The sequence below is a fragment of the Mauremys mutica genome, chromosome 2, assembly GCF_020497125.1.
Source record: "Mauremys mutica isolate MM-2020 ecotype Southern chromosome 2, ASM2049712v1, whole genome shotgun sequence".
Taxonomy (NCBI): Eukaryota; Metazoa; Chordata; order Testudines; family Geoemydidae; genus Mauremys; species Mauremys mutica.
The window spans coordinates 235,187,931-235,209,596 of record NC_059073.1 but is presented as its reverse complement, the minus strand read 5'-3'; the positions used below and the strand labels follow the sequence as shown (position 1 = coordinate 235,209,596).

The following is a 21,666-nucleotide window of genomic DNA, read 5'->3' as shown; positions in this document are numbered from 1 at the left end:
GTTTCCTTTCTGCAAATGACCTCTCTCCCACCCCATTCCCCTGTGAGAAGTCTTTGGAGTGGGAGTGCTTCTACAATGGCTTCTTCAGGCTCTTTGTTAGTTTATACCACCTAAGCTATCCACTTTTAAATACCCACAACTTAATTCTTATTTTGCAACTTCTTAAAAGGAAATTTCCCTTTGTCATATAATTCTGAAATGTGAGTAACATTTTCTTTTTATTTTCAGGCTTTCTCTTTGTGAAAAAGCTCTTGCGGGGTATTTAGAAACCAAGTGCTTAGCTTTTCCTCGGTTCTATTTTGTTTCTTCAGCTGATTTACTTGACATTCTCTCAAAAGGAACACAGCCAAGACAGGTAATATTGCCTGCATGTTTTTGCAATTTCATTATGTCCAAAGAAAAACATTCTCAGTATTAATTGTGAAGTGATAATATATGGCTGCATGCTCCTTTAAAGTAAGAGTTCACTGTAAACAAAACATAAATATTTGTAAATAATACAGTCCCTGCTTGTTTCTTTGTTTGTCTTTTGTGGGGGAAAAATTGAAAGTGCTTAAACAAGGTGTCATGTTTTCTGGTATGGCTTACAACTGAAAGTGCCAGTCTTAGGTCAGACTGTCAGAAAAGAGGGGAGATACCCCAACTGGTGGAATATTCTATCATTAGATTTCACTAAGCCAGTAACAAATGTGTGCTCTGGTTTACTGTATTAGTCTCACTGTGGAGCCACAGACAGTCCCCTTAGGCTCTCCAGCCTCCCTTTACTACCCAGACAAACTGGACTTTGTGATGAAGCGTTATTAAAACCAAAAATCACCTTATATTAAGTTACTCCCAAGCCCAAAGGGTCAGTCACTTACCCCAGGTCAATGGATACTCTCGATCTCACACCTAAGATAATGCTGACAGCCAATTTCTCTAGTAAACTAACTTTACATTTATTAGCTAGGAAAAAGAAATGAGTTATTGAGAGGTTAAAACAGGTAAAATACATTAACAAGGGAGTCAGTTTGTAAGTACTAAATATCTGCTATTATATTGGAATCTGCTAGTGTGTCAGAAGTCTCTCAGGGTTACCTACAGAATAGCTCTAGGGATCTCTGTCCAATCACTCAGTATTACACCCTGTCAGAATCCATCAATCCAGAGATACAGGATCACTCATATAGCTGCCTTCCCCAGAAAGCAATCTGGCTAGTGTCTCCCTCACAGCATGGGTTTTTCCTCTGTTGACTAAACACAGACTGGGTCTGTGGATTTCCCATTGTTGAACAAGTTGGCCCATGCTTTGAAATTAGCATGCCTCTTCATTTACAGTCCCAAGGCACCAGTTCTGTTTGTTGCGCAATCCAATTACAGATACATACACAATGTATTTATTTACAGCAGTCCAAACAATCTTTCCTTAGTTTTCATGAAGTTTTACACATTAAGTAAATTCTCATCCTAATACTAATGCACCTTTGATCTAGGATTACCTAATTACAGGGTATACTTTAATGTAACTACATGTAATGTGAAAGCAGACAACAGAATACAGATAGGCAAAAACAATACAATCAACCTCTGCTTTTGAGCTATTCTAGCAAATGAATTGGCTTGAACACACAATGACCTTTTAGCATTTCTTTGATATTTACATACACCCTCTTGCTCTAGCCTGAGCTGGCAATCTGCTAGACAGCATCACCCAGGGAGAAATGGAACAATCTTTAAGGGAGGAAGTGTTGCAAGTGCTGTGCCTTCTCTTACAGGAAATATTGTGCACATGCCATCTGTAATATCTCGTACAAAGTCAAAGATGGAAAAGACTATGAGAGCATCAAGTCTATCCTGCCTATGGCCCAGCATTTGTTAGAGATCAAATCTCAGGCATGCCACTTGTAACAATGACAAGTAATGCTGAAAGGTCTATGGTGTTTGTTATATTGTCACTGATTGAGCTGCTGACTATTGTACTTGGAATGTTTTTGTAACCATGACTCAGTTTGCTCCCCTCAAATAATAATCTGCCAGGTTGTGTGACAGCTAAAGGCTCATTTATATTCAAGCATCTGCACTTGGATATTATTCAGAAGCTTTACATCACCTTATCTACAAGCCAGATGACATCCCAGTAGTGACCACTCCTGCTGCAACCATTAATTCTCAGGGTATCAGAATTATTTCTGAGCCTTAGGTAGAGCGTATTTAGAAGGGATGTGATGCCTAAAGCAAGGAATACTTTACCAAAGAATAAAAGACTAATGAGACTCAAATAATGATCTTTTAAATAATTCAATCCTAAATTCTCATAGCTTCCTTACATCCCTAAATCTTAGGGACCTGTTTCATCCTTAAAACTGAACATTCCAGTAGAGAGACCAAGGCCACTGAATTGTCCACTCATGCTAGAGATGGGCCCTTGTTGTCAGGATTGTGGCATATGGGCAGGGCAATGAGGAGGTTTTTGCATTACTACTTCTCACGCCATGTTTATTCTGTGGACAGTGAACTTCAGTCTCTCTGGCTGTCAGGCTGGCACTTTTCCCATGAGCATGGGATGTCTCTTAAGAAAAGCATTTAAATATAGGCCGTATACCCTAGGATCCTGATCTTGCATTCAGGTCTTTGTGGGCAGAGCTCTGCACCTGTATGGTGTCCTACCGAAGTTAGCTCCCAGTGTAACCTCAGGGCTTCCACAATGTTATGGAGAATCTGGCCTTTATTTCTTGATTATCTTTAAGACCTAAGACCAAAATGCTGGTCCAGTGCTGCTGTCAGTGTCTAACTCCTGCTAAGATCAATGCAAGTTCTGTGTGTTGAAGGCCTGTAGAATCAGGCTTGTATGTAATTGGGGGGGGAAAAAAACAGAGTGAGACAATGCTTATTTACCTAATTATCTTAATCCACATAAAGATAAATGTGGATTAAAAATAGAAAATCAGAGCAAATGTATGGTCGTTGATTTTCTTAAACCTGTTGTATTGTCTGGAAACAGGTGACCCGTCATCTTACCAAACTTTTCGACAACATTGCTGATCTTCAATTTCAAGATAATAAAGAGAAATCTACAAATATTGCACTGGGGATGTACAGCAAAGAAAAGGAATATGTTCCATTCCATGCAGAATGTGAATGCATTGGTCAGGTACATTGTGCTATTTAAACTTTCTTGGAGGGCATTTTTTATCTCTTTGGAGTTGGAGGAGAGGCTAAGTGAATATTCTCTTCTGCTAAACTTACTGGATATTTAGGGGAAAATACACTGGGAGATGATGGGCACCATATAAAAACATAGTAAACCCCATTTAGAAAAAGGAACACAGCTCCCTGCCTACAGAGTAGCAGGGCTGGCCCATCTGTGTGCAATTAATTACTTCCCCCAATTTACAAGAGGCAAAAAGAGATCCAGGGAGAGGGCTGCCAATGGGAGGAGGTCAGAGGAGAAATCAGCTTCTATATTGTTTGTTTGAAACTGTGCTTAGATGGACGGGTTTTTGTGATGTTTTCTTAACATTAAAACACACCTCACAGGTGTTCAGATTCTATCCAGAAGTGATGATCACTTGATCAGTCTCACACAGATTAACCTATCACACTTTTTTCCTGAAGATTAAAAGATGTATTCAATGGAGAGGAAGCAGTAGCAGCATTTTGAGCTCTCTTGTCAGCAACGATCATGGACTTATAAATGATGATGGCTGAAAAGATGTCCTGGGTTTTGTACTCCAACTGATAGCATGGAGCAAGATTTTCCCGTACATGGTTGCTTTTCAAGGGTTTTTTCCTAATTTCTTCTTAAACACTTCTAATGATGGTGTCTATAATACTTCTCTAGGCAGAGCATTCAGTTGCTCCTTTGAATACTGACTACACCGATTCACAAAACGGTACTAAACCCAATCCTGATGGCATGGAAAACGCCTTTAATTAGCTGTAAAGCAAGAGAGTGGCAACCACCGAATGTTCTGTGGATTCACTTTCTGATGTGAAGAGCCTTCCAAACATTGATGGTTGTGGGTTTTTTGTTTAATTTCTGTGTTCCATTCCTTTTTAATATACAACTAAGGTCATAAGATTGATGGGGGGAAGGATTATGGAAAGGGGTGAACCAAATCACAAGAGATTGCATGTATAAGTTTCCCATAGAAGGTTCTGAAAGCCATGTATCTGAGTTGTTCAAAATTAGATTGGATAGTGCATCTTTTCACCTTTACCCTCGAGTATCTATAAAACCTGTTTTGCAGGGACAACAATATAACTCCTCCAGTATCAGTTTTTAAAATTACACCAGTACAGAACTTTAATTACCGGTATTGATGTCACAGCTTCTTCACCAACATAAGCTTAGGATGGGTGCTGTACAGATTTTCCCACTGGAGACATGGGTCTCCACAAACACATTTGATATTTATGGACAGTTTCTGAGTGTTGGTACTCAGATTGTGTTTGGATAGTTTTATTGCTACTAACAAATGGTACCATCACTGGAACCTAAGGGCCAAGCAACCATGAGATCATTTGTGCAAGAAATGTATCATTTAAAGCTCTGTCTCTTACATCCTTTATATCTTCTTCATATACTTTAACCAGAAGAAGAGCTCTGTGTTACTTGAAAGCTCTCTCACCAACAGAAGTCGGTCTGATAAAAAATATTACACCTCCCACCGTATCTTGCAAATATCCTGCGACCAACACAGCTACAGCACTGCATATTCTGTAACTCTTTGTTTTTCTTCGGCTAATGGTCCCTATATGGATTCCAGAGGTGGGTGTGCATGCGCGCCATGGTCCAGAACCAGAACTTGTTCATAGTAATGTCCGTTGACCTGCACGTACGTTATGCGTCAGCCGCGTGGTGTGTCCGAGGCTTTAAGAGGCTGTGTGGGTTGACTCCACTCGAGTTCCCTCTTACCGCCGCATGGCCAAAGTCATCACTCTTGTTCTTCAGTGCTCTTAGCTTGCTAGTAGAACTCTTTGTCCATTCTTGCCTTCTGTGCTTAGTTTTGTAGTTTTTTCTAGTTGTATAAAGTCATTTGTTAGTTAGGTTTTGTTCTGCCGTTGGATTTCTTACCCGCATGGGGTGTCCTCGCACACACCACCTGCCCTTCTGGGGACTATGTCCTGGCAGGCCGGCTTCAAGAACTGTGCTTCATGCCTGCACTCCTTCCCTGTGACAAGCACCACCATTGCCTCTATTGCTTTGGCAATGTCCACATCGTCTCCCACTGTTCTATCTGCTGCTCATTCCTGCCCTGCACTCAGGAAGCCAGGAAGCACACTGGAGCGGTGCCCGTCACCTGTAGTGAGCACCCCCAACCTCCCTCCCATGTGCCGCTGCCCACAGTACCGCTGCAACCGCAGAAACACCATGCACGTAAGAAGCATAGACGTGGGCATAAGGGCCGTGGCCCTGCCTGTGCTCCACCCTGAGGACCCACTTCCACTTGTCCTCTTTTCCTGAGGCCCCACCCTTGCTCTGTATCTTCCCATCCCCTCTCTGCCCTCATGGGGGCTTTGGGGAGGGGGTGAAGAGGCGCTCACAAATGGTGAGTAGCCAGCTGGCTGGGCAGGTGAGAAGACTGGGGGTGGGGGGGAAGAGGTGTGAGAGGTTGGCGGGGGGAGCGTTGGGGGAAGGGGCCAAGTAGGGCTGGTGGTGGAGCATGGGCGTGGCCAAGCAGGGATGGGCCTTGGTGCAGGGCCATGGTCTGGAGCCATGGTCCAGGCACACCCAGCTTCCCCAGATGGAGGAATCACATGCTGCCCATGATCAGGGCCCTCCCGGACTGCTCTCCTGATACGTGAGGCCATCCTCTACCCACCCCAGGCAGTATGGCACAGCCCGGCTTCCTGTGCCCCCATCCTGAAGCACACCGAGTGCCGCTTCTTCCTGTTATCTAAGGGTATGGATTTCCTGTTCACTCATCCCTGTCCCAGTTGGCTTGTGGTCCACGCAGCGACTGAGCATGCCTGACAGCAGCACCTCAGGGCCACTCCTCCGGACTGGGTGGCAAAGAAATTGAACCTTTTGTAGTGCAAGTTTTACTTCCCTGACGACCTTCAGTAAGTAATCTCCTCTTCTTGAGCATACTTATTGACATTTATGTTCCAACATTTAATAGTAGAAAGTAGGAAGACGTGCTGGGTTTAGACACCTGGGGCTATGGAAAAGACAGGTTATATTAGATGTCTGAGAAACCTAATAACACCACATGAGCTGTCAAAAAAATATGCATCATAAATTTTGAGCCCAGTGGCTGTGAGTAAGGCAAGTATGGGCAACAAATAAAAAATGAGTCAAGTCAAGAGAGCCCAAAAACAAAAGGGACAAATGCAAAGTGGAAGCTAGTTGTGTTGATTGTGCACAAAAACTACTTTTGGTTATGTAGTTAGTATGAAAAGGAAAGAGTTACAAAAAGATGGAAAGCCTGTTTATGCCAACTACTTTAGAAAAATTAATCTTCATGTAATTCTGCAATGCTATCCAGGTCAATATCTGTCTGGGTTTCCAGCCATGTAACTGAATGGGACAGTTTCAACTTGGAAATCCACATATCTCAAGGCTTTCTACTTTTTTGTTTTTGTTTTGGATTTCCAATATCCTTGTTCCTTATTTATTTAGGACAAATCCTTTTCTCTCTCATTGTCCATTGTTAGATTTGTGTGTGTGTAACCCTAATCTGCTGATAGGGAAACAAACACACTTTAATCAAAATATCTGTCTTGATCTTTTAATTTTTGCAATAATTGGAGAAATGTCACCATATAAGCCACTTATTGATCAAAATGCCTTGTTATCTCTTTTCTCATCAGTGTGCTGCCTGGAAAGAGAGAGAAGTAGTTAGTTGATTCTATCTCAATCTATGTCAGTCATTTTCTTTTTTGTTTATTGTTAGAGGCACTCCCCTGCCTTTTGTGGTGTGGATTGGCAGATGGTGTTGCTCTAACCATGGATCTTTGTTCATGTCCTGGCCCAGTTTCCGTCATCTCTCCATTTTCTCACTTCTTATCCCTTTTTGTCTCTGTTCTCTTTTTGTTGTGGTTGAAAATGTTGTGATATTTTTTTCCTCCCTCTCTTCCCTGGTGATATTGTCCCCCATTTTTCTTCCAGGGCAGTTTTCCGTCCTTGTTCTCTACTCACAGAAACTTACATGCTGCTCAGAGAAGCAGTTTCCATTAAGGATCCCTTGGGCTGCTGCTTGAGCCTGTATCTCTGTATATGTGAGCTGTTCTTGCTGCCAAACACATTATGGGAGCTTCCATGAAACAAATATAGGAAAAGTAGGTGGTTTTCAAAAAGCAGTGGCTGGGAAGGGATGGGAATGGGGACAGGATGGATCTAAGGTCATGCAGTTTTCTGGGGTAAGTTTGTGCTATTTTTTTTTTAAGACAGGCACCAGTCAGAGTGGAAAATACTATTGCACACCCTGAAACCTTTAAACAATATTTTATGTCTTCAACTAGTGGTCATATATACTCAGCACGGAAAGATGAAATGAGACTTGACACTGCATAATCTGTAAATACAAACAGAACATGTAAGCAGATAGTAGTCTGAGATCAAACTTCATTTTAAGCCTTTTATCACGGTCAAAAAAAAAATCTTCTTTCAATAAAGTTAAATTTCAGACAATCAGGTTAAATTCCTTAATGCTCCTGAAACTGAGAAATGAAAACCAAGGAGACAAATAACTACTAGCTAAAACTACAAGCACTAATTCAAAGAAAGTTTTATGTTTTCCAACTAAAAAAATACATAGTTCTTGTTAAATATGCATCATAATTCTTGTTAATGTGTTTAATTTTAGGGGGACATGTATGTGACTAGAATGTTTCACCTATATCTGGTGTTCTTATGGTTATGTTTTCTACAAGAGGCCGCCAAGATCCATAGCACCAATTTTTGGGCCTAATATTTTGATTGGTTTTGTAAGCCCAAATAATTCTTTGTTCTTTGCACAATAATTGTTTCCATACTTTTTTTAAAATAAAAATGGGACAGGATTAGTGATTGGATACATACAGAGCCTAGTTGGGTAGCATCTGAAAGTAGTTACCATCTGGTGGCTGTTGAATGACAAGAATTTGTGGGCTTGATCCACTGCCCATGTTAGACAAGAGTTCACATTGGAAAACTGCTCTCACAACGGGAACTAATTGGCAACCTTGTTGATTGTCTGTCTGAGTAGGGAAGTCAGAGACTGAACATGCAAGGTGACTCAACTTGCTTCTTAAAGGTGGTTCTTCCAAAACAAGGTTTTTGCATGTTGGAAGTGTGACATCAGGAAGCTTGCATTGCCAATGCCCACTCTGTACCAGTTCTTTAGATAATAAAGAACTTTTATGTCCCGGGCTGTCAGGCAAACACATTTGATGAGCTTTAAGGCAAACACACACACAAACAACTAAGTGAATAAAATAAAACTATGCTAGTATCTCAACACTCATAAATGTTCTTGCAGTACTAAACAACCATGATGAAAACAGGGTGAAACATGGAAAGAAAACTGGTTCTAACTGGAAGTCGAGAAAAGGGTTTGTGTGTGTATGTTTTATTTTATTAATGTGTACAAAGAAATACCTTGACAAATATCTGTTTAAATACTATTCACGATACCAATAACGTAGGAAGCTATTCCCTCATTAAAATATTCTGAACACTGATGCAGCATGTATCTTTTTCAAAAGGTGGAGACCTGGTTACAACAACTTGAAGAAACTATGCGTAAAACAGTACATCGTCATATCATGGAGACTATAGCTGCCTATGAAGAAAAGCCCAGAGAGCAATGGATTTTTGACTACCCGGCTCAAGTTGCACTTACCAGCTCACAAATCTGGTGGACGACAGATGTAGGAATAGCATTCAACAGGCTGGAGGAGGGATTTGAAACAGCCCTGAAGGATTACAATAAAAAACAGGTATTGATGTCTTGCTTATATTGTATGAAAACAAGGTTCCATTTTCATACTGTACCAATCACCCAGAAATGCTTGGCTGGCATGTTAAATGTTTTTTTAGTCAGACTGTATTTATTGGCTACTTGCTATTGCCATCCTCTGAAGAAAAGGAAATATGCCTCTGCCTTCTATAGATGATCCCATTTCTGTGTCTCTCTCCAACAATGAAAATTGCCCTTATAACTTTCTGTGGGTTCATTTTGGAGGAAGAAGAAGAAGGTTAAAAGCCAAGGTGCTACAAAATAAAGGAGTTTTCCCATAATTAGCAGGGATAGTTTGTGACCTAAAACTGTCTCAAATCTGGAAAAGTAGATAATACCAAATCCAGCTCTTTGAGCTAGCTATTTTTGATAATTAAAGACAGATGGGGGGGGCATTTATTCAGAAAATGTGATATGGGCCTTTATTTTCAAAAGCTATTGGTGTTTTTGGATGCCTCGGTTTTATGATATGCACCTCGAGTCCTCTTTCAAGGGCTTGGTTTTCAGAAAGTGATGACCACCCCTCTCTGAAAACTAGGAGTACATTTGTTGTGAGGGTACAGGAAGGATCTATGGTCATTCAGCATTCCAGAATTGCTGCTATTCCTATTGTAAGGCATCTCAAATTGAGCACCCAAAATTTGGGACACCCAAAGATCACTAGTAATTTTGAAAATGTAGGGTGTACTGAATACTGGTAGACAACAAAAACTTGATTGCACCTCCATGATATTATGGAAATTTTAGGGTGCACACAGCCATACATATGCCTGAAGAGTGGGAAGGCAATAATGCATATGTAAGGAAGCCAAAACTTGTGAGTCTGTTAGGATCGTGCTTTGTTTGATTTGACAATAAAACCATCAGAGTTCAGCTTGAAACTTTGGTTAGTTTTAGTTCCAGTCCCCAAATGGGAATTTCCTGATGTTGTAATAGCAGCTACACTGTTACCCCATGATTCTCATTTTAAAATAGTGTTCTGATGTTAGCATTCTTTTTTCTTTCAAATTAAATAGCTTAATTTTTAAAAACTACATCTGATTTATTTGATTATAATGGATGATCTGCCAGAACTAATTTTTTTTCTCATATCTGCAAGCTGAGAATGAAAAAAAATTTAACCCATCAAATTATGTAAGTCATACCAATGCCTGATATTGTGCCATCAGTTTTGAAGCAGAATCCTCCCATCTCCCTTTGAAAGAGGTAGAGAGGCCTACTTAAAAATTGATGACTTGCTATGGTTTTGTGGTATTTCTTCATCTAACAGATACATACTGTGCCTCCTGTCCTTTTGCTGGGTGGAACATGGCAGGGGTGCTATCAAAGAGCCCATTCCTTGGTTTTTGGCCCTGAAGCAGGCTGCTCTAAACTGCGCCAGCTATCAGGGATTCCTCCTTAGGCACCATACACCACCACTCTGTGTTCCAGCTATTCCCCCACTGGGACACCCTACCTAATGAGAGGATTTTGCTCTCCTTTGCACTCCTAAGAGTATGGAGTGGACCTGACAACCTTATACATTAGGCAACTTTCTAAGATGTTATAAATCAATAACATTTTTTGTGGGGGGAAGTGTCTGAGACTTATAGGGTGCAGAGTAATTCAACTTGAAATTTTGCCATTCAAATGTCCTTTGTAATCAGATTAGTGTATCCCATAAAGTTATGGTGTGGTAGCCTAAACCCAAGCTAAATGACCCATTTTAAAAAAACAAAACACCTTACTATAAAGTAAGGAAATTAGGAATTACGATTGTAATTCTCAAAGAAGTCATTTTCACTTAGATAACTACCAGACCCTTAAATCTGGGGACTACAAGAAAGCTGACATCTAAATTGCATTATGCCAATAATGAAAAAGCATAGCTTTTGAGGTCTCATTGATTCTTGAATCCTTTTTTGTAGCAGGGTCTGAACACGGACAAGCACAGCTATATCGTACGTCGCTTACACAATACATTATATGCACTCTATTAATGTTACGTTTGCCTAATTAAACGTGCACAGCCAGAGGCTATGATGTTCTTTCCTGTTAATGTGAAGTGTTTTGAAGAAAACACATTCATTAAGGATATTTTCACAGTGCAGCTATAAGTAACTTCATTAATATCACATTTAATAATTCCTCCATTCATTGTGTTGTACTTCTTTAAACCTCAAGCCATTGTACTTTCATACAGTATATTTTCAAGTGCTTTGTCCACTAAAAGTGTATGAAGCAAAGAACCATTTCCCCCTTTTCTTGAAAGGCGTTTCTGCAGTTCAATAGATCTCACCATTCAGAAGGTTTTCCTGATATTGACTATAAAAGTTCCTGTTTAACTTTATCCCAATGCCCAGAACTGATCCAGTGTTCCAAACATACTTGGTGACTTATAACCATGCATGTGCAAGATAGCTTATGTGGTAATTGAATTCATTATATAGGCAGAATTCATCTCCCATCGTGGTGGTGACTGGGGCAGTGGAATGAAATGTTGCAACAAAATTGTCATCTTTTTAGATCGCTCAGCTAAACGCTCTCATTGCTTTGTTGCTGGGAGAACTTGCCTCAGGTGACAGACAGAAGATCATGACCATTTGCACTATAGATGTTCATGCTCGAGATGTGGTGGCAAAACTTGTTGCTCAAAAGGTAAATTGTAGGGTGTAACTTTTTTTCATACAATGTTTTAGGGTTTAAAAGGAAAAAAGAAAAGGACTTTAAACCAAGCATGTGTCCAGGCTTGCATGAGTGCATAAGGAAGGGGCAGATGATATGGTTGTGGGCACAAGGACTACCTGCTTCCCAGCCATGTACTGAACCACTGGCCATCCCTCTCTCTGTGGTGCATGGCCTTCTGGAGTCTCATACTTGGGTGATGAATCAAACCCAGAACTTTTTTTACCCATTTGTAGGATGGTTCAACCCAGGTTCAAACTTTGATCAGCAAAGTTAGTCAAGTCTGTTCTGCAGATGATGGGTTCCATGAAGGCATGTCTGGGACTAGTCTGTTTTTCTTTGTAGCTTCTCCATCTTTGATTATTTAGCCATTAGTTGTTTTGTTCTGATCTCTGTTTAGTCCTTCAGAACTGGAGGCTTGTCTGTCTCACATGGTGGTTGCAGGATAAATATATTCCTACACACAAAACTTTGTTCTTGTGAAACTGACGTTACAAGTACATGTCAGTGGTCTGAATGCATATTACTTTTTATTGGATGGACAGTGATGAGGGCTTGGGAGGTAATCATAGGTTCTGGAACCAGGGATGCTGGGGGTGCTGCTGCACCCTCTGGTTTGAAGTGGTTTCCATTATATACAGGGTTTACAATTTGGTTCAATGGCTCTCAGCATGCCTAGAAGTAAGTATAATCCCTTATAATTGCTTGTAGTAGTTATTACTTGTAAAAGACTGTGTGAAACCTACTGATGACAGTTAAAGCTTTTGGGAGTGTCTGGTTTCTTTCATCTCCACAGCTTCCACATGACATAATGTTTGTGCAATGGTTTTAGGTCACTAGTTCCCAAGCTTTTGCTTGGCTGTCACAACTACGCCATAGATGGGATGAGGCCCAGAAACACTGCCTTGCCAACATTTGCGATGCTCAGTTCCAGTACTTTTATGAGTATTTGGGAAATACCTCTCGGCTAGTTATTACACCTCTGACTGACAGGTACTGATTGTTATTAATAATGAACTATCTCTGCTTGATCCATTTAATAGAATACAAAGTTAGACTTTCCATAGCAAACCTCCGTGTTCTTTCATAAATATGTGTAAGGTCCTTCTTAATATGACAAATATAATACCTTTATGTGCATGTGTATAAATAAAACAAATGGTATGATCTTCGTGTTTGTAAAATAGATCAAATAAAATATTCCCTAGTCGATGTGCTATAGGTTCTCAGTGTAATCTGACGTATTGAAATTAGTGTATGTACCATTCTACACAATTGGCTTATATATGTAAAATAAATATTTGCAAATTAAAATGTTGCACTTCACTTTTTACACGGTCCATCTCATGCAAGAGCCTATTATAATGTATATGCACAACATACACAATTAAGGTTTTAGTGCTATCCTAAATTTCCCAGCTTCTGTGGTTTTAAAATCTCCACCGTGTTAGTAACATTCTTTGCATGAAATGATAATTGTCTCTCCTTGCTTAAAGGTGTTACATTACTCTAACACAGTCTCTACACCTGACAATGAGCGGGGCTCCTGCAGGGCCAGCTGGCACAGGCAAAACAGAGACCACGAAAGACCTGGGCCATGCCCTTGGTATGATGGTCTATGTCTTCAACTGTTCTGAACAGATGGACTATCAGGTATGGTATTTTATCAAACAGTGGTTGCAGTACAATTTAATTTTTTTAACATACAATGCATTAAAAAAACTTTAATCTTTCTGAAAATAAACACTAAATGGTTGATTCTGTCTTTTAGTCCATAGGAAACATCTACAAAGGTTTGGTCCAGACAGGTGCTTGGGGATGCTTTGATGAGTTTAATCGAATTTCAGTAGAAGTCCTATCAGTGGTGGCAGTGCAAGTAAAGACTATACACGATGCCATTAGAAATAAGAGGAAGAAGTAAGTATTTTAATGTCATTTTTTTATAGGCCTTTGCAAAGACATAAGGACAAAAATTTAAAAGTATATTTCTAAAAATCCTGCTATGGACAGATGTTGAACCCTCCCTTGTAAATTCACTAGTGTGTACGTGGTGTGTGTGTGTCTCTATAATATCTATATATCTAGAAGCTAATTTAATACGTAAAATTAGCCCTCTCTCCCAAATTATAAGAAGAAAATACCTAGAATATGGGTGAAATACTGGCCCCATTGAAGTTAATGGGAGTTTTGCCATTCACTTTAATTCTAGGATTTCATGTTATGTAGAGTTTTTACATACTGTGGAACAGGTCCTTGGCTGTGGTAAATTTTGTCCTAATTCCATTGAAGTCAGTGGAGCTATGATGATTTATATCAGCTGAGGATCTGCCCCATTTTCTTTCTGTATCTTTGTTTTATTTTTTTCTCTTGGATTGGCAAGCACCATTCCAACCTGCCACATACCTCTTCTTGGTCACAATTACCTGCACAGATTTTTTTCCTAAATCAGATAATCTGTCTTCCATTTCAAATGGATTTTTTTAAAGATGGAAATAATTGTTGGCCTCTAATCAAACTGCAGTATTATAGCAAGTCATTTATTTACATCATGTCGTGGCTATTGCAGATTTTTATTCCTTGGAGAAAACATTACACTGAAACCATCAGTTGGGATATTTATTACCATGAACCCAGGATATGCTGGTCGAACAGAACTACCTGAAAATCTCAAAGCTCTATTCAGGCAAGTATACTGTAGATTATCATTTAGAGTTCTCATGCCACCTAATGTCACTGGCCTGGTTTGCAATGTAAAACAGTTTGTGCTTATTTCAGAGTTTCTGTGAAAATGTTCAACACGGTTATTGTTTCCGCCCATACAAATTGATAGAGCTGGATGCACTTAATACTGGAACTTTTTTTCATATTTTTACATATATAAAGTGTAAAACTTTTGAATGCTTAATAACATGGGAGATCTACACATAAAACATACATGTGCACAAGGATACCCACTATTTTGTGAGTAATTATAGCAATTGTATCTGGTAATCTATGCAGATAGGTTGAAAGGCACCAAATGTACCTGTTCATTAGGGCTGTCAATTAATCACAGTTAACTCATGCGGTTAACTCAAAAAAATTGTGATTTAAAAAAATTAATCGCAATTAATTGCACTGTTAAGCAATAGAATACCAATTGAAATTTATTTAAATATTTTGGATGTTTTTCTACATTTTCAAATATATTGATTTCTGTTACAACACAGAATACTAAATGTACAGTGCTCGCTTTATATTATTTTTATTACAAATATTTATACTGTAAAAATGATAAAAGAAATAGTATTTTTCAATGCACCTCATACAAGTACTATAGTGCAATCTCTTTATCATGAAAGTGCAATTTACAAATGTAGATTTTTTTTTGTTGCATAACTGCTCTCAAAAACAAAACAAGGTAAAACTTTAGAGCCTATAAGTCCACTCAGTCCTACTTCTTGTTCAGCCAATCGCTCAGACAAACAAGTTTGTTTACATTTACAGGAGATACTGCTGACTGCTTCTTATTTACATCACCTGAAAGTGAGAACAGGCATTCACATGGCACTTTTGTAGCCGGCGTTGCAAGGTATTTATGTGCCAGATATGCTAAACATTCGTATGCCCCTTAGTGCTTCAGCTGATGATGCACGTTAAAAGAAATGTGTTAATTACATTTGTGACTGAACTCCTTGGAGGAGAACTATATGTCTTTTGCTATTTTTACCCATATTCTACCATATATTTCATGTTATAGCAGTCTTGGATGATGACCCAGCACATCTTTGTTTTAAGAAGACTTTCACAGCATATTTGACAAAATGCAAAGAAGATACCAATGTGAGATTTCTAAAAATAGCTACAGCACTCTACCCAAGATTTAAGAATCTGAAGTGCCTTCCAAAATCTGAGAGGGACCATGTGTGGCGCATGCTTTCAGAAGTCGTAAAAGATCAACATTCCAATGCGGAAACTACAAAACCCGAACCACCAAAAAAGAAAATCAACCTTCTGCTGGTGGCTTCTGACTCAGATGACGAAAATGAACATGAGCCGATCCACTCTCCTTTGGATTGTTATTGAGCAGAACTCATAATCAGCATGTACTCATGTCCTATGGAATGGTGGTTGAAGGTGAAGGGACATATGAATCTTTAGCTCATCTGGCACGTAAATATCTTGTGATGCCAGCTACAACAGTGCCATGCAAACACCTGTTCTCACTTTCAGGTGACGTAAACAAAAAGCAGGCAACATTATCTCCTGCAAATTGTAAACAAGTTTGTTTGAGCAACTGACTGAACGAGAAGTAGGACTGAGTGGACTTGTAGGCTGTAAAGTTTTACATTGTTTTATTTTAGAATGCAGTTATTTTTTGTACGTAATTCTACATTTTTAAGTTCAACTTTCATGATAAAGAGATTGCACTAGAGTACTTATATGAGGTGAATTGAAAAATAATATTTCTTTTGTTTTTTACAGGGAAAATATTTAATAAAAATAAATATAAAGTGAGTACTGTACACTTTGTATTCTGTGTTGTAATTGAAATCAACATATTTGAAAATTTAGAAAACATCCAAAAATATTTAAATAACTGGTATTCCATTATTGTTTAGCAATGCGATTAATCACGATTAATTTTTTAATCGCGTGATTAGTTTGTTTAATTGCTTGCAGCCCTACTTTTTATATGCTTGCACAGATATAAGTATGCCCACGTACATACATGTTTCATATGAACTTATTGAAAATGTGGCCCTTGTTTTAGTTGATAAATTGTTGGGTTGGTGATTATTGGACAGACATGAAGCATAAGCACTGCAAAACAGTTTAATATATTTTTGGTCATTTTAGGAGCCTTACTTAAAATACATGTTGCATAATACACTGTATTACCAAAGAACATAATTAAAATGTAAGAAGTGTGAGCTTTAACTTTTTATATTATCTTTAATTTCCTTGTAACATATATAATTCTAACCTGTGGTTGTTGTTAAATTGTGTCAAAATAGGTTTGTAGGACTAAATTCACCTTTGTATAGGCAGGTGTGCCTCCATTTAATCAACAGAATGGTAACCATCTATGCCAATGGTGATTTTAATCTGATAATTAGATTTGAGATTCTACTCGGATCTGACTGGAAATATATTTTGACTTCAGTGGAGTGACACCTGCTTATATAAATGTTGACTTTGACCCAAAATCTTTACTTTTGCCTCAGTGCTTTTCATGATTTCATCCAGCCTCAAAAGAAAATGAGTGATTTTGAAGTTCAATCACTTAAAGTACTGAGGTCCAGTGGAGTAAACTGTAAGGGTATGTCTACACTACAAGAGTAGTTCGATTTAACTTAGGTCAAATTTGTGGATTCGACCTTATGAAGTCGAATTTGTGTATCCACACTAAGGACACTAATTCGACTTTGTGAGTCCACACTAACGGGGCAAGCATCGACATTGGAAGTGGTGCATTCTGGGCAGCTATCCCACAGTTCCCGCAGTCCCCGCTTCCCATTGGAATGCTGGGTAGAGCCCCCAATGCCTGCTGGGGGAAAAATGTGTCGAGGGTGGTTTTGGGTAACTGTCGTCATTCAACCGTCACTCCTGTCCTCCCTCTCTGAAAGCGCCGGCGGGAACTCTGTTCGCGCACTTTTCTGGTCAGTGACAGCGCGGACGCCACAGCACTGCGAGCATGGAGCCCGCTGCGATCATCGCTGCACTTACGGCCATTGTCAACTCCTCGTACCTTATCGTCCACCTCTTCCACAGTCAGCTGCTGAGAAATCGGGCGAGGAGGCTCCGGCAGCACGGTGAGGACATGAAGTGTCAGAGTGGCACAGACCTCTCACAAAGCACGGGATCCCGCACCGCGGAGATCATGGTGGCAATGGGTCAAGTTCATGCTGTGGAACGGCGATTCTGGGCCCGGGAAACAAGCACGGACTGGTGGGACCGCATAGTGCTGCAGGTCTGGGATGAATCACAGTGGCTGCGAAACTTCAGGATGCGTAAGGGCACTTTCCTTGAACTCTGTGACTTGCTGTCCCCTGCCCTGAAGCGCCAGGACACCCGGATGCGAGCATCCCTGAGTGTGCAGAAGCGAGTGGCCATAGCCCTCTGGAAACTTGCAACGCCAGACAGCTACCGGTCAGTAGCGAACCACTTTGGCGTGGGCAAATCTACCGTGGGGGTTGCTGTGATGCAAGTAGCCAACGCAATCGTTGAACTCCTGCTCTCGAAGGTAGTGACCCTGGGAAACATCCAGGTCGTCATAGCTGGCTTCGCCGCGATGGGATTCCCAAACTGCGGTGGGGCTATAGATGGGACTCACATCCCTATCCTGGGACCGGCCCACCAGGCCAGCCAGTATATTAACCGAAAGGGCTACTTTTCAATGGTGCTGCAAGCACTGGTGGACCATAGGGGACGTTTTACCAACATCTACGTCGGGTGGCCGGGCAAGGTTCATGACGCGCGTGTTTTCAGGAACTCTGGTCTGTTTAGACGCCTGCAGGAAGGTAGTTTCTTCCCGGACCACAAAATAACTGTTGGGGATGTGGAGATGCCTACAGTGATCCTCGGGGACCCAGCCTACCCGCTAATGCCCTGGCTCATGAAGCCCTATACAGGCACCCTGGACAGTGACAAAGAACTCTTCAACTACCGGCTGAGCAAGTGCAGAATGGTGGTGGAGTGTGCTTTCGGACGTCTCAAGGGGAGATGGAGGAGCTTACTCACTCGCTCGGATCTCAGCGAAACCAATATCCCCATTGTTATTGCAGCTTGCTGTGTGCTCCACAATCTCTGTGAGAGCAAGGGGGAGACCTTGATGGCGGGATGGGAGGTTGAGGCAAATCGCCTGGCTGCTGATTACGCTCAGCCAGACACCCGTGCGATTAGAAGAGCCCAGCGGGAAGCGCTGTGCATCCGGGAGGCTTTGAAAGCTAGGTTCCTCAGAGAGCAGGGTAACCTATGACTGTCCAGTTTCTTTACAGAGAAGCTGAACCTGCCCCTGTTTCAGTTACTGTTGACTTTTTTCTGTGGTTACATACCCCGTTCACCAGGTTTCCCCCCTTCCAACAGACGTTTAAAAATAAAGTTAATGGAACATTGTTAATTAACAACGTTTTCTTTACTAATGAATTCGCGTTAAAGGGTTCAAACAGGGACGCAGACTGTGGTGGGTACGGTGTGCAGTGATGTACAGACCACTTCTACACTCGAGGAATGACAGGCTCCTGCTCCTACAGTGGTCTCTGGGGGGAGGACGGTTACCGGAGGGTGTGCAGGAAGGGGTGGGTTTGCAGGAAGGGGTGAGGGCTGTGTGGGAAGGGTGAGTAGGTGTAGGGGGATGAGGGCTCTGGCTGGGGCTCAGGGCATCGGAGAGGCTCATGGCTAGGGTGGAAGGGCATGGTAAGGGCAGCCTGCCTTGACATTTGTGGATGCCAGGCGCTAGGTCCCTGGTTCAGCATACACCTCCCAGACTGACCTGGGGCAGCAGACCCCTCCCAGAGTGACCCGGGTGCCTAGTGACTGCACTCTGTGTGTGATCTGCTGTTGATCCTGCCCCCATGTCTGTACCCTGGTAATGGTGGCTGTCCTATGCAATTAACAAACCCCTCCCCCCCTTCACACAAAGCCTTCTGCAAAGAAACATGACGGAAACAGTAATTAACAGCAAACTATTTTTAATACTCAACTACACAGTTGGGGGATGAAACTGGGATTTGGGATTGGGTGAGCCAGGAAGGGAAGCACTTCTCAAAATTTAGGGAATGAGAGCTGTTTGGTACCTGAGTGCTCTGCTGGGGTGGAGTGACAGTTTTCACGGCCCCTAGCGCCCCCCCTTCTTGTTATTTTGGGTGAGGGGGGGGACAGGACTTTGTGGCGGGGGAGGGCGGTTGCAGATACAGTGCAGGGGGGCTCTCTCCTCCTGCCTGCGGTCCTGCAGAACATCCACAAGGCGCCGGAGCGTGTCCGTTTGCTCCCTCATTAGGCCAAGCAGCCTGCTGGTCTTCCTGCCGCCACCTGTCCTCCCGTTCGCTGTGTGAGCGCTGCTGCTGAGAGAGGGTCTCCCTCCCCTGGCTCTGCTGGGCCGCCTCGGCTCTGGAGCAGGCCATCAGTTCAGCGAACATCTCGTCCCGAGTCTTTTTCTTTCGCCGCCTAATCTGCGCCAGCCTCTGTGAGGGGGATGCCGGGGCAGGTCGGGAAACAGCCGCAGCTGTGTGTTGGGAAAAAGGAAGTGATTTCCTTGCAAAGATACATGTTTGCAAACACTGAACACAGTCTAGTCTGTCTCTGTGAACAAGACCATACACGGCACCTATCTCATGCGCTCTCAGGACAAGTTCGAATTTTCGGCATTCGCTTTCATTGCCTGGGGTCTTGCACTGGAGATCAGACAAGCGGGGCAGGACAGCAGAATCCGTGTAGCAGCCAGGCCTGGTAAGCCGTAAACTTTAGGCTGCTTAAAAGTTAATGTATAGCAGTGCCCTCCTGCTGCAGGCAATCCGGAAAGCATAAACTCTGACCCTGTTCCACCCCCTCGTGGCTGTCCCCGGGAAAGATCCCTGTACGCTTCCCCTCTGCAGCCTCCACCACGTGGCTGTTAAACGACGCTTATTGTTATGCAAAGGAAAAGTGAAGCATTCCCAATAGTAACATTACACTAATTCCCCTAATTAGATGCAGCAGTCTCCGAGCGAGATCACCCTGAGGCGGGTCCCTAAGACAGACAGACAGAGCGCATGCTGCATAAAACCCTGCACAGACCAGGGCCCTATGCTGCCATGCTCGTCGAGGCAATGCTCCCACTGTACCTGAGGATAGCCTGGCGTGGAAGAGTGTGCTTCCACGGAGCACCCAATAAGGCACCTCTCCCCAGGAACCTCCTGCGGAGGCTTTTCGAGTACCTCTACAAGAGCTTAGTGGAACTCTCCCAAGAGGATTTCTGTTCTATCCCCATATGCATTGACCTTCTTTTCATATAGTTTTTATTCCTGTTTTTTAAAAAATAAATGTTTACATGTTTATAGCACTTACCAACTGATCCTTCCCCTGATTCAGAGTCCGGGTTAACGGCCGGGGAGGGTTGGTAGGAGATCTCTGTGAGGGTGATGAAGAGATCCTGGCTGTCGGGGAAATCAGTATTGTAAGCGCTGTCGCCTGCCTCATCCTCCACAAACCCTTCCTCATCTTCCCCATCCGCGAACATCGCCGAGAAACTGCCCGTCGACACTATCCCATCCTCAGAGTCCACGGTCACTGGTGGGGCAGTGGTGGCAGACCCACCGAGAATGGCATGCAGTGCCTCGTAGAAGCGGCATGTCTGGGGCTGGGCTCCGGAGCGTCCGTTTGCCGCTTTGATTTTTTGGTAGCCTTGTCTCAGGTCCTTGATTTTCACGCGGCACTGCGTTGCATCCCGGCTGTATCCTCTGAGTGCCATGGCTTTGGAGACCTTCTCGTAGGTCTTTGCATTCCGTTTTTTGGAGCGCAGCTCCAAAAGCACAGACTCATCACCCCACACAGCGATCAGATCCAAGACTTCCCAGTCAGTCCATGCTGGGGCCCTCTTTCTACTCTGAGATTGCATGGACCCCTCTGCTGGAGAGCTCTGCATCGTTGCCGGTGCTGCTGAGCTCGCCCCGATGTCCAACCAGGAATTGAGATTCAAACTGGCCAGACAGGAAAAGGAATTCAAATTTTCCCGGGGCTTTTCCTGTATGACTGGTCAGAACATCTGAGCTCGGACTGCTGTCCAGAGCGTCAACACAGTGGTGCACTGTGGGATAGCTCCCGGCGCTACTATGGTCGATTTCCGTCCACACATAAGCTAACTCGACATAGCCATGTCGAATTTAGCGCTACTCCCCTCGTCGGGGTGGATTACCGAATTCGAACTAAAGAGCCCTCTAGGTCGAACTAATTAGCTTCCTGGTGTGGACGGTTGCACGGTTAAATCGAATTAACGCTGCTAAATTCGACATAAACTCCTAGTGTAGACCAGGCCTAAGACTTTTTAGGGCTGAATTGGCGCTCTAAGCTCTCACTCACCACCTGGGATTTATCTCTCAGAGCCATGCATCTCTGTGGC

General features: G+C 42.3%; 1 protein-coding gene across 1 annotated transcript in view; it reads left to right on the top strand.

Moving 5' to 3' along the window:
- Positions 1–21,666, top strand: part of DNAH11 (dynein axonemal heavy chain 11) — a 305,959-nt gene that overhangs the window by 105,585 nt on the left and 178,708 nt on the right. The window contains exons 28-35 of the mRNA XM_045004937.1: positions 229–355; positions 2,981–3,130; positions 8,671–8,904; positions 11,430–11,561; positions 12,421–12,581; positions 13,085–13,241; positions 13,360–13,505; positions 14,155–14,271. Of these exons, the coding sequence (XP_044860872.1) occupies positions 229–355; positions 2,981–3,130; positions 8,671–8,904; positions 11,430–11,561; positions 12,421–12,581; positions 13,085–13,241; positions 13,360–13,505; positions 14,155–14,271 (1,224 nt within the window). The remainder of the gene's footprint in view (positions 1–228; positions 356–2,980; positions 3,131–8,670; positions 8,905–11,429; positions 11,562–12,420; positions 12,582–13,084; positions 13,242–13,359; positions 13,506–14,154; positions 14,272–21,666) is intronic.